This window comes from Patella vulgata, chromosome 5 (assembly GCF_932274485.2).
Source record: "Patella vulgata chromosome 5, xgPatVulg1.2, whole genome shotgun sequence".
Taxonomy (NCBI): domain Eukaryota; kingdom Metazoa; phylum Mollusca; class Gastropoda; family Patellidae; genus Patella; species Patella vulgata.
This window is the reverse complement of record NC_065883.2, coordinates 55,959,291-55,977,581: the sequence shown is the minus strand read 5'-3', so window position 1 is coordinate 55,977,581 and position 18,291 is coordinate 55,959,291. Positions and strand designations below refer to the sequence as shown.

General features: G+C 35.2%; 1 protein-coding gene across 1 annotated transcript in view; it reads right to left on the bottom strand.

Moving 5' to 3' along the window:
- Positions 1 to 17,616, bottom strand: part of LOC126822055 (tight junction-associated protein 1) — a 37,539-nt gene extending 19,923 nt beyond the window's left edge. The window contains exons 1-3 of the mRNA XM_050550797.2: positions 17,437 to 17,616; positions 14,410 to 14,544; positions 13,902 to 13,939 (exon numbers count right to left, since the gene is read on the bottom strand). Of these exons, the coding sequence (XP_050406754.1) occupies positions 13,902 to 13,939; positions 14,410 to 14,481 (110 nt within the window). The 5' untranslated portion in view covers positions 14,482 to 14,544; positions 17,437 to 17,616. The remainder of the gene's footprint in view (positions 1 to 13,901; positions 13,940 to 14,409; positions 14,545 to 17,436) is intronic.
- Between the last annotated feature and the right edge of the window lie 675 nt (positions 17,617 to 18,291).

Below are 18,291 nucleotides of genomic sequence, written 5' to 3'. Positions count from 1 at the left end.
TATTTCAACAATTCGCTTGCGCGTAGGGGTCTTTAGCAGTGGGAGGAAACCGGAGGACCCGGAGAAAACCCACGAGGTTGGACAGGCAACCCTACTCCTGGTCACATACAACCGGGGAATCGAAACCACGCCAGTCGACTCAATGACAGACTATATGATACAGCGTGCACGTGCTAACCATTCAGCCATCCAATCCCCCTTTATGAAGAAGAAACCAGTAAGATGAACTGTCAAAAGAACCTAAGCTGCTTACAGCTACATGTAACTGTAAAGATAGTTTGGTCAAGTCTGAATTTCTACTTGCTGAAATATATAGCCATGTGCACTCCTGAAATGAGAAGTGGTATTACGTGTCTCACAAAGAGGACACATATCCTGTCTTGTGCATGACACCCTTCAACATTCCTTCTAAATTATTATTTTGTCTGTTGTACAGGTTTATGATCAAATGAAGCTGATGTATGTGAAACATCACTTACTGTATAAAACTGAACATTCTAGCTTATAAAAATTGGGTGCAGTAAAGAAAAAGAAGTCCCCAAATCGTTTTAGCTGTTCCTCTTTGCAAATATTGTACTCGTATAGCTGTGCAAATCTTAGCCCTACCCCTTACTGACTAGTTGATGTTTAACTTCTGCTTCCACAATAGCAATATCTCAGACAGCACCACCCCTCATTGCCCAGTCATTTAAAGGTTAGGTCAAGGTTTCAGCCACTGGGTGAAACAGATGCTAATTGGTGCTAAAGTGAACTAAATAGTTTGGGCTCAAAACCAGTGTTCGAAACACATGGATTCTATTTCTAAGTAACTGTTCAAGATCCCAGTTTCCAATTATGTATAAAAATATGTGCTGCATGTAAAAAATACATTTAAATAAAGAGTATCAATATGAATAAATGCATTGTTCAACTCTTATATAATTCAATGCTGTCCTGAAGGCAGTTTCGGAATTATTTTGGTTTCTAAATCTATCTCTTAAAAAACTGTGAGAGTAAATGACATCCAGAGAAAAAACACTGTCGAAAGAATGTCAATTTTATTCCATTAACTCAAATTCTTTATTTTAACAGCTAGCAGCAATGACAAAATTACAGCCATGCATGCAATTTGACCATTTTTTTAGATACTGAATAAAAGTGGTGCCTAGCAACTATCTACATCTGTCTAATGTATCGTGTGTCTATTTTCTCTTATAAAATTGCTTTGATACAGGGAAAATAAATTCTAATATTACATGAAACTGATGCTTTGAATTGGCATTTAAGGAAAGACAGATTGGTATTATTTCCAAATGCATATGTACTTTAATTTTCGCAAAAGCAATAAAATGAGAATTCAATTGTGAAATAAAATGTTATCATGTACATGTATATATAGATGGTTATTCATAACAACTAAAAGTTGATCTCGTGGGCAAAAGGAAAACTTGATCCAAAAAGTGAAAATCTAGGACAAACACAGGTTGCCAGACAATGAAACATACACCTATGGCCAACTTTGTGGTCCAGATTGAATATTATATTGAGATGTATTTAAAAAAATTTGGGTGGTAACTGTACCATCTATACAACAGTTACAAAGGGGCATAACCCAATAGTTATCACTGAAAACAATCAGTTTCTTTCTATTACCCTCCATGGCAAACTATACAGGGATCAGATGGCCATTGTTATGTAAACTCCACAGTGTTAACATACTTTTGTTAGAAATTGCTAAAAGTCAATAGGATTCTTCCTCTTATTTAGCTTATCAAGCTATACAATCAATATACCTTTTAACTTATTCAAATAAAATTGGACAAGGTTTCATTTCAAAAGGGCTAAACTCCGAAAATTTAATGATGTACAAGAATACTGAATATCAATATGGTTCTCATGACCCTAATCCTTCACACATAATTTGAAAATTTTATATAGTCTTTTTCACATTCATAAGGTTTTTTGGCAAAAGGGGAAATAACTTTGGAACGGAAAGTAGTGGAATGCCTAATATTTATTGGATTCATCCACTTATGACCCAAATGCTGCCCACCATACCTCATGCACTACATACCTAAATTCCTCCTTAAAAAATATGTTGTACCCTTTCCATTATTAACAGAAATAAGCTGATAATAATAATAATGTAAAACTCATCAATGTTTTTATTCTCTGATATATTTGCATAAAACAACTTTTTAAAAAAAAACAGAGCTATTTTGTTTGACGATTGCGAACAAATCCTTTTTTTTTTTTTTGAACACGTCCCAGTCACATTGAGTGGCTTGTAGTATGTATTGTACAAATGACTTCAATGTACAAATGATGTACGGCTAGTAGCACAATAACTGTATATCAATTTATACACTAGACAACGACAACATATTTCTTCTGTTCTATTCTACATCAAACAGGCTCTACTTCCCATTCAATTTAGTAAATTACTGTTTAATTAAAGAAAATAATTTAGAAATAGAAAAATCTATATTTTGTCTGTTGCCAAGTTATAACCTGTGAAGTTTCTCAGAGAAATCAATACAGATTTCCTATCTTTCTCATGCTTTCTAATTATAACACAACAACACAAGTTTCCAAAAATGAAATTTATCGGCATTTCAGTTATAAAGCTAATTGTGTCAATTTGTGGTATGAGTTAAAGCTGTGCATTATGTCATCAATTATTCATGCTATCTTTTTCAATAATTGATGTATATTTTCTGTATGTTTTTATTATTCGTGGGACTTGAAGTGTTATTATTGATCTGTGAGAATTTTTCTAACCTTCAACTAGAATTGATCTGATATATTGATTATCATTAATTTATACAGCTGAATATACATTTTACACACTTAGTGCTTAAAGGAAAATATATTAAATTTATAGATTTCATACCATCTTAAAAGGTTTTAATGGTTTGTAAACAATTGGGAATTATTTTGGCTGTCTGAGTCAGTAAAAATCTGATCATGTTAAGCCCAATTGAAAAACATGATTCTGGTCCGTCACCCTCAGGACATAAAATCCCCCAAACTGCTTGCCACTTTTCTTATAACCCATGAATTAATTACCAGAGGCCATTAAAACTTGATAGGCCTCTTCCCAATGTATATAAATAGAAGTCAATCATATGAATTCTTTATCCTCTAAAGTGTTTGCAAATTTTTTCAAGGGCAATAACTCTGAAAATCACTGCAAAAAATCAATACACACATAAACATCATGCATAAATTACAAATCTATCGTTAAAATGTGGATAAAGAACAGAAAGAAAAATAATGGACTGGGGTTTACTTAATTATTTTGATTGGTAAGAATGTGTTACATTATTGGGAAAAACACTGCATATTGTGATTATTATAGATACAGACATGCATGCCAATTCATAGTTTTTGCAGAGTAATTCAATCGGATTGTTATTCATAGATACAACTTATCATAAAGAACTAATCATATGCACATCACTCCCTAATGACTAATGATCTAGTAAAATTTCCAGTGGAATCAGTTTGATATAGGCCTAAAAAAAGTCCTGCATTTGCAAATTCTGGAAACTAACAATGCCTATGGCTTTGCCAATTCTAGTACGAGCGACACAAAACATGGCATTCCCAATGAACTCTCATTCTGCCGAAACCTTTTTTGAACCAGGAACTTGTTTCACAAATTTAGTAATCTTTTTGGGTGATGATCTTAAAAATATGCCTATGGTTTTGCCAATTCTAGTGCGAGCGACACAAAACAGGACATGCTTGTTCTTTAAACAATTGCACGTTCCAATTCCAAAATTACAGCACTGACGTCATAGTTGATTCATGGTTCATACTGTGCACTCATACTTGTCTAATTTACATAATATTTTATTTATATATCCACAACTTCCTTTTTATACGGCCACATGGAAATGTGGTCGTATATTGCCGTCGCCCCCGTCCGTCCGTCTGTCGGTCCGTCCGTCGTCCACAATTTTTTGTGAACACTCTACAGACTACATTTATCATCTGATTGTTTTGAAATTGATATATGTTGTTTGCATTAGTGAGATGAAGAAGCCTATTTAATTTCAATAACTTCCGTTAATTTCTTCTGGAGTTATGGCCCTTGTTTCACTTTGTTGCACCTTGTGAACGCGCTAACGACAAAAGTTATCAATCGATCTGTATGAAATTTATATGCATCATTTAAATTTGTAAAACAAAAAAGCCTATTGAATTTCAGCAATTTCCGTTAATTACATCTAGAGTTATGGCGCTAACGACAAAAGTTATCAATCGATCTGTATGAAATTTATATGCATCATTTAAATTTGTAAAACAAAAAAGCCTATTGAATTTCAGCAATTTCCGTTAATTACATCTAGAGTTATGGCCCTTGTTTTACTTTGTTGAATCTTGTGAACGCTCTAATGACAACAGTTATCATCCGATCTGTTTGAAATTGACATGCATCATTTAAATTAGTGAAACGAAGAAGCCTATTGAATTTCAGCAATTTCCGTTAATTACGCTGTGAGTTATGGCCCTTGTTTCACTTTGTTGTACCTTCTCAATGCTCTAACGACAAAAGTTATGATCCGATCTGTATGAAATTGATATGCATCATTTAGATTAGTAAAACAAAGAAGCATACTGAATTTCAGCAATGTCCATTAATTACATCTAGAGTTATGGCCCTTGTTTCACTTTGATGAATCTTGTACACGCCAATGACAACAGTAATCATCCGATCTGTTTGAAATAGATATGCATCATTTAAATTAGTGCAACGGGAGAGAGAGAGAGAAATGGGGTTTAACATCCACTCGACACAAACTAGGTCATTTTGGGACTAACATATGGTTTAATTTTATTTACATAATTCGCTTGCGCGTATGGGTCTTTAGCAGTGGGAGGAAACCGGAGGACCCGGAGAAAACCCACGAGGTTGGACAGACGACCCTACTCCTTGTCACGTACAACCGGGGATTCAAAACCACGCCAGTTGACTCAATGACAGGCCGTGTGATACAGCACGCACGTGCTAACCATTCGGCCACCCAACCCCCCTTTAGTGCAATGAAGATGCCTATTCAATTTCAACTATTTCCGTTAATTACACCGTGAGTTATGGCCCTTGTTTCACTTTGTTGTACCTTGTGAATGCTTTAACGACAAAATTTATTATCCAATCTGTATGAAATTTATAGGTATCGTTTAAATTAGTGAAACGAACAAGCCTATTAAGTTCAGCAAATTTCTGTTAATTACATCTAGAGTTATGGCCCTTGTTTCACATTGTTGAACGACAAAAGTTATCACCCAATCTGTATGAAATTCGTATGCAACATTTAAATAAGTGAAATGAAGAGTCCTATTGAATGTCAGCAATTTCTGTCAATTACTTCTAGAGTTATGGTCTTGTTTTACTTTGTTGAACCTTGTTAACGTTCGAACAACAAAAGTTATCATCTGATCTGTATGAAATTGATATGCAATTTCTGTAGATTACTTCCAGAGTTACAGCCCTTGTTTTAGTTTCTAGAACCTTGTGAACCCTCAAACGACGAAAATTATAATGTCACCTAATTACCTACAAAAGAATAAATATACAACAACTCTTGTCGACCGCTCGGACGATTTAGCTGCTGTGGGCGTATGTTTTGTTGCCTGGCAACCTATATTTTTTTTAGATGAAGGCTTGTCAAAAAGTGATAGGAAACATAAATTAACCAACGGCAGCCAGGCAAGATACGCCCACATTTTGCAAGAGATGGATAGAGAACAAGCTAAAAACAAAAGCCTGACTTAATCTTTTATCGGACAATTTATCAATCCAATCCTGAACAGAAGTCATTGCTTCACCTTTGTCGGACTATGTATCAATCCAATAAGAGTGATTATAAACTTAATCTACGTGATTGACCCATGATTTCTCCATTGTCGGACGTTTTAATCTCCCTGATGTCAGCCGACAACAAGTAGAAATTAGTCATCTATGTCACATATCCTATTAGTATATAACACCCCAAATCAATAAGACATTGTATCCGATAACTTGTCTGCAATATCACTTTGGTGGAAGCGAGCGTTAAATAAAGCTATTTCACACATACACGAAAAATACTAGACAATGCAAGCACTGTGTCTGTCTGATCGCATGCGGTTATAGTACAATAACTAAAACGGAAGTACACTCAAAGCCATTAAAAACGCAACGCCAAATTCAAAGTTTATTTAATGCAACAACTTTTAACAAATGTACATAACAATTGACAAAATCGAGATAAGAAGCATCTGTGGATAATTTCATGAAAGAATTCACTACAAATTCACAAAACAAACGTCAGAGAACCATGAAACAAAGTAGGGGTCAGCTGAAGTCAATATCGGGTATGTCCACCCTGAGCTCTTACACATGCCTGAAGTCGCCTTGACATGGACTGGCACAGATGTCTCACTACACGCTATGGGATTGTTTGCCAACGATTTTGGAGTGCCTGTGCCAACTCTGCAACAGTTCGTGGTGGCACGGCTTAAGTTCAAACCTGTTGTCCAAGTTCATCCCAAAGGTGTTCGATTGAGTTCATGTCGGGAGACATAGAGGGCCAATCCATAGCACAGACATGATGATTGTTCAGAAAGTCTCTTGTCAACCTGGCAGTGTGGGGTCGGGCGTTGTCATGCTGGAAAACCATCTGTCAATGGACGCCACGTTGAGCCAGCAATGGAAGCAACATCAGACTAAGGAAGACGTCAACACAATATTGAGCGTTGAGATTGCCTTCGACCACCACCAACTGAGACCAGAAGTTGACGTTGATAGCGGCCCAAACCATGACGCCACCTCCCCCGAAACGATCCCTTTCCAGCACGCAGTAACGAGCAAAGCGTTCATGTCGAAGTCGGTAGATATGGAGAGAGAGAGAGAGAGAGAGAGAGAGAGAGAGAGAGGGTTTAACATCCACTCGACACAAACTAGGTCATTTGGGACTAACATATGGTTTAATTTCATTTCAAAAATTCGCTTGCGTGTAGGGATCTTTAGCAGTGGGAGGAAACCGGAGGACCCAGAGAAAACCCATGAGGTTGGACAGACGACGCTACTCCTTGTCACGTACAACCGGGGATTCAGACCACGCCAGTTGACTAAATGACAGGCCTTATGATACAGCATGCACGTGCTAACCATTCGACCATCCAACCCCCGGTAGATACGGTGACGTCCATCAGGAAAACTGAGGTTGAATCGGGATTCATCAGAGAAAATGACATTTCGCCATCGTGTATCGTTCAGATCCCCTGATTTGTGTCCCATTGTTGTCTGGCAAGTTGATGACGATGCAAAAGGATTTGACCATGATAAGGTCGCCTGCAGCTAAGGCTGGGAATCGATATGAAATTTTAATATCGATTATCGGCAAGAATTTGTCAGCGATTATCGATAATAATCGATTATCAATCATTCTTCCGGAAAAACCGAACTTTACCGACCTGTTATTTGTGTTGATCGAGTTACAGTAGTGTTATTATCCTAGTCTAATATTGTGCCGATGTACGTAAAAAAATCAATTAATGTAAAATAATTAGTTGCTAAATGTAGGATTAACTTGAGTATTATTCTAAGTTTTGTTCTTGATTCATTTGAACCTTTTTTTTTATTCCAATATCTCCGATAAATACAAAGACAATACATGGTTTCTCTTTGCAAGTTACTGGCGATCACACAGTGTTACTAATAATAGAATAAAATATAATAGAAGGCGTCTATTGATTGGACAATAAAAAAATAATTACCGGCTTTCAAAGTAGAATTTTTATGATTGGTTAATTTTGACGAAAACCAAAGTAGAATTCTTCCAAGAAATTACGAGAGATATAGATATTTTCCCGGGAAGTCAAAAACGTGTTTAGTATGGGCTGTATCTGACATGATTTAGTAATAAAAGCTGAGTTGATCATTAATAATACAATTACTTTTATCGTGAAAGCAGACAATTTCTCTACAAATCAATCAAGAGCAAAGAAGGGAGATAATTCTAATTTTACTATATCACGTGCGATCGTCATTGTTCACAAAGTGCGTGACCTATTTTAGTTTCATCTAGTAATAACAACAAAAACAACGAAAATATTAAAATAATGTATTTAATCTTAAAGTTTAGTTTTTTTACAATAATATATATATTTAAAATGTGCCAGTTTGTAAGCAGAGGGGGAAAATAGTTGTTGTGTTGACGTTGTGTATTCGTTCATTCGTCTGCATGCCAGACTACGGCAAGTTCAGTCATGTGAAAGTGACCGTAACTTGCCGTCATAAGGTAAATATACCGATAATCGATATTTGAATTTCAATATCGATTATCGTATTGCTAAATAACTTCTACCGATTATCGATTATATCGATATTTTTGCACAGCCTTACCTGCAGCATAACCCAAGAGCAGCCAGGAGCCTTCGGACTGTTTGAGGGTTGATCTGACGTTGCCGTGTTCCAACAGTTCCTCTGGCAGTAGCAGTAACTGACTGGAACCTGTTGCGCAGATGCTGCAGTCGGATGTGGCGATCTTGAGCAGTGGTTGTTACAGGTGGCACTCCAGGTCGGGGTCGATAGGCAACTCTTCCAGTGGCGTGAAAGCGTTGTCTGAGGCGAGCAATGGTCGATGGTTGGACATTAGAGTGTCTGGCAACGTTACCTGTGAAGCCCCCTGATTCAGCATGCCAATAGCTCTGTTCCTATTTTCTTGTGTAAGGCGTGGCATTTTTCCGAAGAAATGAATGTTGAAATTTTGATCTGTATTTAAAGGGCCAGAGTGCAGGGAATGCACGTGCAAAACGTGTGACATGGGACTGCTTAAAATCATGAAAAAAGACAAGTGTTGCGTTTGCACGAACAAAGTTCATTACCGTTAACTGATATTGGGTTCAAACCCAGAACTTCACAAAAAGAGACCCATCACAAGTTTCACCTATGTGTCATAAGATAGGAAAGCCCAAGAAAACGTTTACCAGAAATATTTCATGAATTAGGCATTGCGTTTTTAATGGCTTTATGAAATGGATACATGACAAATTTCACACGTCTATAATGTCGGAGAAAAGATTCTATTTTTAAATAAAGAAATAAGTATGTTAGGAAATGTTGACAAATATGTCGATTGGAATAGTGTAGGTATAACACATGATAGCGCATATTTTTAGATGATAGCGCGTACTAGAGTCAAATGCGATTATTTAGCAGTTGATGTCATTCGCTCATTGTGGTAGAGCGACGTTTACTGCCAAATAAATTTTGGGATGTCATTTTTTTACCTTCCGTATATAAGTCAAAACGGAGTATAAGACGAATGTCGGACTTCTGCTGAAAAATGTATCGACTTATGACCCGAAAAATATGGTTATTTTGGAGGAATTTGAAACAGGTACGGATCGGCAGTAGTCGCCACGCTTTCATTCTATTGGATTACGACTTCACATAATTTTGTAGGAATATTACTAACATAAATTTGAATACCGTATGGGAATTAAATATGAAAAATAACGAGGTGCACATATTTTTTTTATTACGTATGAATTTGAATATTTTGTGTGTGGTCTAAAACTGCCTGCTTAAATGGTGATAAGAGTTATGTCCGACAAGAAAAATTTTGAAATCCCATCACTGCTCTAGAGGGTCCAGAACTTTCGTATTACATACGTTTACACAATTTGCATACAAAGAGTGGCCATTTTGTCGGACAGTTTCATTTCAATTTTCCTGAAATTTGAATTCAACCTTCATTATGGTGGAATGGTGATATATTTAACTGTTATTAAAATCAGAAAATCCACATGCTAAAAATGCAATTTTTCGAACAATCAGGGGCCATAATCCGAATATTTACGTTCAGATATGCACGATTATCAAAAAGGAACCAAGATCTTAGTGTGCAACGGGGATATATTCACACGTTTTTTTAAATCAGATAAAAATTGTGACCTCTACAAGGACCACAAGCTAAAAAAGTGATTTTTCATACAATCAAGGGCCATAATTCAGGAGGTTACAATCCCATATGCGCGAGTATCGAAAGGCACCAAGATCTTTGGATTATAAACATGTATTTCTCGTTTCATCAAAATCCGATCAAAATTGTGACCGCTAGAGGGTCCACAACCTTGATATACCAGATGTTTACACTATTGGCGTACAAGGGGCTGCCATTTTGTATGGATGTTTTGGTCAGATTTTCAAGAAATTTGAACTCACCATCATTAGGGTGTAATGGTGATATATTCAAACGTTTTTTAAATCGGATAAAAATTGTTACCTCTAGAGGGACCACAAGCTGAGAACGTGATTTTTTGCACAATCAAAGGCCATAATTCAGGGAGTTAGGATCCAATATGCGCGAATATTGAAAGGAACCAAGATCTTTGGGACAAAACATGTCGTATTTCAAGTTTCATCAAAATCAGATGAAAATTGTGACCTTTAGAGTGTCCACAAGCTAAAAACGTGATTTTTCTTACAATCAGGGGTCATAATCCATGAAGTTTTGATCCGATACAAGACAACATCGAAAGAAACCAAGATCTTTTGGAGATAAACCTATATTTTAAGTTTCGTCAAAATCGGATAAGAATTGTGACCTGTAGAGTGTCCACAAACAAATTGTGGATGGACAGACGGACAGGCGTCCGGATGGACAGGGCTGACGACAATATACATCCACATGAAAATGTGGGCATATAAAAATGGGGGTGGCTTTGCCCCTGGGGGTCAAGCATTCACCAAAAACAATAGGGATCATTCTTAGGGTATGTAAAGTTTCAAGAGGATCAGTTAAGAATTGCAGTCTGTAGGTGACACACAGACAATGGACGTATAAAAATTATTTGTTTTCTGTAACAGCTGGAAAATAGGGTAGGGTAGGTTTTTTTAAATAAATATATTGTGTGCTTGCAAAGATGATGTGGGCAATATGAAAAATTGAAACATTACATATTACTTATATTAACAACAGAACATGAATTTTTTTACTATAAACATATAGCAAATAAAGAGTTTTGGTGTTTTCAGTTTGTTTTTCTAAATTAGAATAACTCTTGAACCATTGAACTGATAGGGTTGTATAACTCTTGAACCATTGAACTGATAGGATTGACAAAACCAGCGAAGAAACCTCAGCATTGGCGGATGGTGTAATTAGATATTTATTTAAAATGTATCAGAGGCTAGATTCACCTGTTTGAAATATCTGCTTGTTTTTGCCCAATTGTGTGCAGTTATTTATCGAAAACTATGGGGGGGGGGGGGTGCAGGGGTAAATGTGTACGAAACCCCCAGTCTTGATTTTTACGTCAGTCTTTTTTAAATAACTGTACCCCGGCAATATAATTTATTTTGAAGAAGAGAGCAGCACAAAGAGAGATATCTATAAAGGAAAAAAATAGACATTTTCACAAATCCGGTAGGGTTAGATTTTTTTTAACAGTCAGTGCAGTGGAGTGAGGGGCAATAATTTGGCTGCAAGTATTCCCTTCTCCAGGTTATCACATACAAGTAACTATTCGGTTAGATACAATGACGTGACTGAGAAAATCTTTCAAAAAGAGTAATTAAATTCTGACTTCAACACAGAATTTGAACATATTTAATTATTATCTTTCTAATTGCCATTTTATTTTAAGTGCGAATGCAGACTTTCAGAAAAAAACAAACCTGCTAGCAGTGATTTAGCTGAAACTGATCGTTCACTGATGACATTCTTTACATTATGCCCAGGGCCAGAACACCCTTCCAAGTAGTTTTTCCACTGTGGTATGGTTGCCCATTGCCCATATGAACTATATCCATCACATTCACACAGTGTGTCTAGGCTATTTTATTATGCATATATTCTTTCAGTTTAGCATCATAGGAACTCACAATCAACTGTATTTTCATGGTAAGGGACTTAGAAAAGAACTAGGGCTGGGGTAATGGTAATGGGTAATGGTAAGTTTTCATTACATTTTTTAAGTAATGGCCATGTAATGAGTAATGGAAGATTTCTAAAGTAATGAGTAATGGAAATGTAACTAGCCAACAGTGAGGCCGATGTCCCCCACCGAAATCCCAAATTAAACAGACGACACATTAATTAACTGCACGTTTATCTTTTTCAAAAAGTACTGAGTAATCAAATTAATTATCTATACTTAGTCTAAGCATAAAATGTTCACGAACAAACTCAGTTAGGTTTTGAAGTACCTGGTAGTGAAATTATACACTAAGTTTTATCACTCAGTCACGACATTCACCTAATGAAAATCTATTATGTTCAAAGTCTTGACCAATCAAATTGCTTATCATTACTTAGCCTAAGCAGAAAATTCTTATCATCGAACTTAGTTAATGTATTGATATAATGAATCTATACTCAAAGAGTTTCAACACTCTCACCCAATTAGAACCAAAGTTCTTGTGTTCCAAAGTCTCACTCAATCAAATTGCTTATCTCTGCTTAGCATTAGTAGAAAATGTGCATGATCAAACTCTTTCAAGGCATTCACCTAATAGACACCTACACCAATTCTGAACATTCTATCTCATTTAGAAGGAGGGTTATTGTGTTCCAAAGTCTCGACCAATCAGATTCAAGCATCGAGCTTTGTTAAGGTATTGGTGTAATGAAACTATACACGAAGTTTCACCACTATCACTCAATTAGAATCAAAGACGGACAGACCCATTTTAATAGTCCCCTGCTTTCTTAGAAAGGCGGGGGATAATCAAAACTTCACCTCATTGCTCAAAACATGTCTCCGACAATCTAGATCTCCAAGAGCTTACGGGGCCTATGCGGCCCCTAGACCTTGGCTTTCATTCCTAGGATGGTAGCCCACCTAATCAAGAATTGCTTCTACTGACCCTGAATGTGGTGTATAAAAAGTAATTCCGCTACAAAATTCTTGATTTTGACATGGATTATATCTAGTGTTGAAAATCAGATCGAGATTTGTGATCCGAATACTTTTGTTTGCTATCCGAATACTATTCGGATAATTCGGAAACGTGAAATTTTTGAACAAAATCACATCAAAAGTTCATATACTCATAAGTTTTTACTTATTTCAATGTTTATGAGTGTCTGTACGTGTATGCTGAGTATGAAATCTTACTTTCGATTTGCAAATTGTTTGAGCCGCGAAGAAAAAAACGTGCCTATCTTTAGCCGCAATTTATTAAGACTATCCATGATATCCAAAAAAATCAATGAGGTGAATAAATTTGTGTATAACTACTCCTGTAATCCGCAGCCCTCCCACTTATCATTTTTGCTCAATCAACACGAATGAAAAATGTAAAATAAAAACATCTGACATTTATTACGCCAAGGTCGTTTTCCTCATTCTGATAATACACTGCTATTGAACCAATCAGTAAGTGAGAATATACGTGACCTAGGTCGTTATGAATAAATTTCATTGCGGGAAGTCTAAACACAGTGTAAACTTGTATCCCGTAAACCCCAAAAGAAGCTTCAAACTAGCGTAAACCAGCGCAGGGAATGAATGAATATTCTTTTATTTAGACTCCTGTTTTCGTTGCACTGCATTAATATTTTTATTAGTTACTATCGCTAAATAATACGCATGATATTAACATTTATGCTCAAAGCTGCTACGTGATTAATAGCATTGGGGAAAATTTCAAAGTAATCAGATGTAAAAAAGGCTAAATATAGAGCATACGGAATGTCAGAAGACTGTAACGGATAGTAAAATGATTTGGATAACCCTTATTTTGTATCCGTTAACGGATATCCGAATAGTAGTTTCAACACTAATTATATCTTACCACAAATTCCTACAAAGATTTATAACCTACTTTATAGTAAGCTAACTGTTGCAAATCATACAATTAAAATGCATAATATCATTACACCATCAATGGCCTTAAAGATAAAAGTCTGTGTACTAACCTTGAAGATGCACAAGTTTTACATTGACACCCACATTCCTAAAAGTAAAATGACAGAACTATTATCAATATCAACATTTTATCATTTGTAGCTAACAATAAGATTGTTATTACATTTCTACATTCAATCTAGTCACTGTTTCTATACAGGAATGTATGATTACCCAGTATTGTATTTAATTGCCAGGGTTGCGTACTTGATAACTGAACCCACTGTACACTTCTGGTTTCATTCGTGAGCTTTTTATTTTTTGAAATAAAAAAAAAAAAGTCATGCAGCCCTTTTTTAAGTGACACAGGGTTAAGCTTATCTGATAACCAGATTAATTTTTTGTATGACCTAAGACCTAAGAAGAATAAATCATTTTGAAAACATGAACAATGTAAATCTAATGCACATGACAATGCTTGTCATTTTATTTTGCACCCCCTGGCTATATGTATTTGATGATTAATGGATAACTATTATTATACATGTATATACTAATATATTCTCAAAGTATATGTACCTTACAAGTATAGGCCATACTTGGGATAATTACTTCTGAACCAGCTCTCCGATGATTATGTTTCAAGTCCATTATCTTCAATTTCAAACATTAAATCACAAAGTAATGATTTTACAACACCTTCATTCAGTTCTCCTAAAAAAAAAATACACAAATTATTTGATGAGATGTTCAAAGATTTTATTCAAGATTGGGTATTTATTTGAAGAATAATACATCATAAGTTCAGTACACCTGAAAACAATAATTCTCTGAATATACATGTAAGTCTGAATATTCTATTTAGAAGATAGCATTAGCATGTCTACTCATCTAAATGGACTTTCATTGGTTTGCCCTTATAGTATTACTATCTTATAATCAAGAGGGTTAGGGAGCTGATATCTGTCATCTCTATATTAATATACTGTATGTGGTTTGATTTCTACCCTTAAACAAAGATTAAGCATTCTATATAAGAATATGAACAGCATGTCCGCTGTTGGCAACAATAAATTAACTGTTCCAAATTTACAGACCAAGGATCAGTTTGTGATACACAAAATTCTGAATATATTAAAGATAGGCTGCCAGACAATGAAACATATATGCCCACGACAGCTAAAATGTCTGAGCGGCTGACAAGGGTTGTCACATATTTATTCTTTTGTAGGTAATTGGGGGCATTTACAAGATAATTTCATACAGATCAGACTATAATTTTCGTTGTTTGAGGGTTCACATGAACTTCACAAGGTGCTACAAACTGAAACAAGGGCCTTAACTCTGGAATTAATTTACAGAAATTGTTGAAATTTGACAGGCTTTTTCGTTTTACTAATTTAAATAATGCATATAAATATTATATTATTATAAATTTGATACAGATCGGATGATAACTTTTGTCATTCGAACGTTCACAAGGTTCACAAAGTAAAGCAAGGGCCATAACTCTAGATGTAATTGACGGAAATTGCTGAAATTCAATAGACCTCCGTTTCACAAATTTAAATGATGCATATAAATTTCATACATACATGTACATCGGATGATAACTTTCATCAATCAAGCATTAACAGGTTGAAAAAATTGAAACAAGGGCCATAACTCTAGAAGTAATTATTGTAAATTTCTGAAATTCAATAGGCTTCCCGCGTTTCACTAATTGAAATAATGCAATTTCACAAAGATCGGATGATAACTTTTGGCGTTAGAAGGTACACAAGGTTCACAACGATTCTTCTTTTTACTAATCTAAATGATGCACATAAATTTCATATAGATCGGCAGATAACTTTTGATGTTAGAGCGTTCACAATGTTCAACAAAGTGAAACAAGGGCTATAACTCTAGAAATAATTAACAAAAATTGCTGAAATTCAATAGGCTTCTTCATTTTACTAATTTAAATAATGCATATAAATTTCGGAAAGATCAGATGATAACTTTTGGCCAAAACGTCCATTGACCAAAGCGTCCGATGCTGAAATGTCCACTGGCCAAAACGTCCTAGGCCAAAATATCCTGGGTCAAGAAGACCACTGGTCGAAACGTCCGTCCACCCACAAAAACAATGACAAATCTTTTACCGTGTGAATTCTAAAACTTAAACCCAACTACTTTTAATACTCTTTGCAGGTGGGTTTGAGAAATTATAATATTTTTTTCTTTAACTACAGAGCACAGTCGTCGGTTGAGAACTGGATAAAATTAATGAAACTATAAGAAGTGTTGATATAGAGTTTGTATTTTGTATTTCAAAAATAGAATTATCTAAAATTCCATATATTTTGAATAGATATGGAATTAACTGAAATGGATTTTAAAATAATATGAATACAGACTTTGTGTAGTGGTTATAAAATGTTCATTGTGTCTTAAGTTAAGACTCTTAACTATTGGATAGTCGGATCGCATATTTTCACGTCAAGATAACAACATGAATATTGATTGTTTAATTTTGAATGTTATGGAAAAGTTTAACTCCTTTAATAGTAAAGTGCAGGAGGACATCACTACATGCTAAAGAAAACCGACAAGACAAAGTCACAAACCTGCGGACAAGAAAAACTACATAGAAATTGCAAGAAATACAGACTGTGGATAGTTTCCCTTATCACACTATGGTTAAACTGTCAAATCTGGAAGTAATTTTATGCTTCTTACGAGGTGTAACAGGCTTTTTAGCATTATAATATTTATAAACCCACCCGATATGCACTTTCAGGGCTGCTGCAACACGCTTATAAATGTTACTGAAACGGTTATTATTGGATTGAAAGAATGCTACATGTATGAAATTGACAATAAAAAAGATAGCCATACTGTGTGCTATGAATTTGCCCGGGCAGCAGCACTATTGCCTACTCTTATATCAAATTGTAAATGTTTATATATGACTTTATTTTTACGAGTATGTACGCAATGGTTTCAATATAAATCTCCTATGTAGCCTAATTCAGTAATTGCCTAAATAAAATTGATATTTTTCAATGCCGAAACTCAAACGAATGAAATGATCGCGCTTTGTTTTGATTGCAACACATGGATCTGTCAAAGTTAAACCAACACCACGACAACTTCATTTGTTTCACCCAACACGTGACGAAAGCCATGTTGTCTTCTACTCAGTCGAAATTCCAAGTAAATAGTCAAATTTTTCAAGAGAACTTTTTTATTCGTTGGAATATTTAATTGTGCAATAGATTTTATTTAGCAGGAGTTGATCTCAAACACACAGGTTAAGTTTATAATAAACAAAGTTAAGAAGTTTGTTCATGATCGAAGAAATCCATTTAAAATTTACCACGGTTCAGACTGAGGCGGTTCAGACCGAGAGTGAGACAGTACCGTAGCTAAAATCATAGGCATCAGATTATCTCAAGACTTTTAGCGACATTCTTACAGTAATCGTTCACATATTTGCAGACCAGTTTTAGTTAATAGTAGTAAATCATCTGTCAGAATCTGGGTTATAGATATCACTCAAACTGTACTGGTCATCATGAATATATACACATGATCATATGGTCTGTTTTTAATTTTTACCTCTGTCTACAGTGTCTCTTCTAATGGCGTTTTCTCACAAATGAAACAAGGTTCAGAAAAAATAAACCACTAACTCATTCCACCAACATAACTATATATATATAGTTAACTTAAATCTTTTTAAATATTATAAGCTAGGGCCAGAGCATCACCTTACACGTAAACATTAGAAAACATGGAGTAAACATTGACAGCATTACTTCCGGTGCGGTTAATCCAAATTTATAACAAAACTATAATAAATATTCTTCAAACGAAGTCGAATTGTAATATAATATTTTGAGGTTTTTTAAGTCCAGATTTTAATTAAAAATCTTTAACCAATAAAAATAGGCGCCCCAGCCTTTTATTTTTTAAATTCCCGGATGGTATCATAATGTAATTTTTTTCAACTTAAAGGACCGAACAGTGCTTAAGGGGAAACAACTCACTTTTTTTTAACCTCGCGATTTCAACTACATTGTATCATAGATAATACGGTATTATCTATGATTGTATTCAAAATTACTGGCTTAGATAACAAAAATGACAGCCGATACATCAGTACCTATTCAACACCAACTGATCATTTAAATTTTTCCGATAGTTAAAAATATCTGTGAAATACAGGTGATGTGACAGCTGAAGGCCACCATTTCAAATAAGTAAAACCCAGTCCACAACCTACTGATTCTTGAACTGCCCTGAGATTAGGAAAGAGATGCTGTTAGTGTTAGTGTTTAAGACTGCCACTGATTCTGCATGCGTAAGTGCATATTTTTTAATGTGCTTTTTTTCGTTTTTGAATCAGGGCCGTAACTAGCTTAGAGCAACGTGGAAGGTGGGAAGTGTTCTCAGTGGTGCTGTAAAATTGAT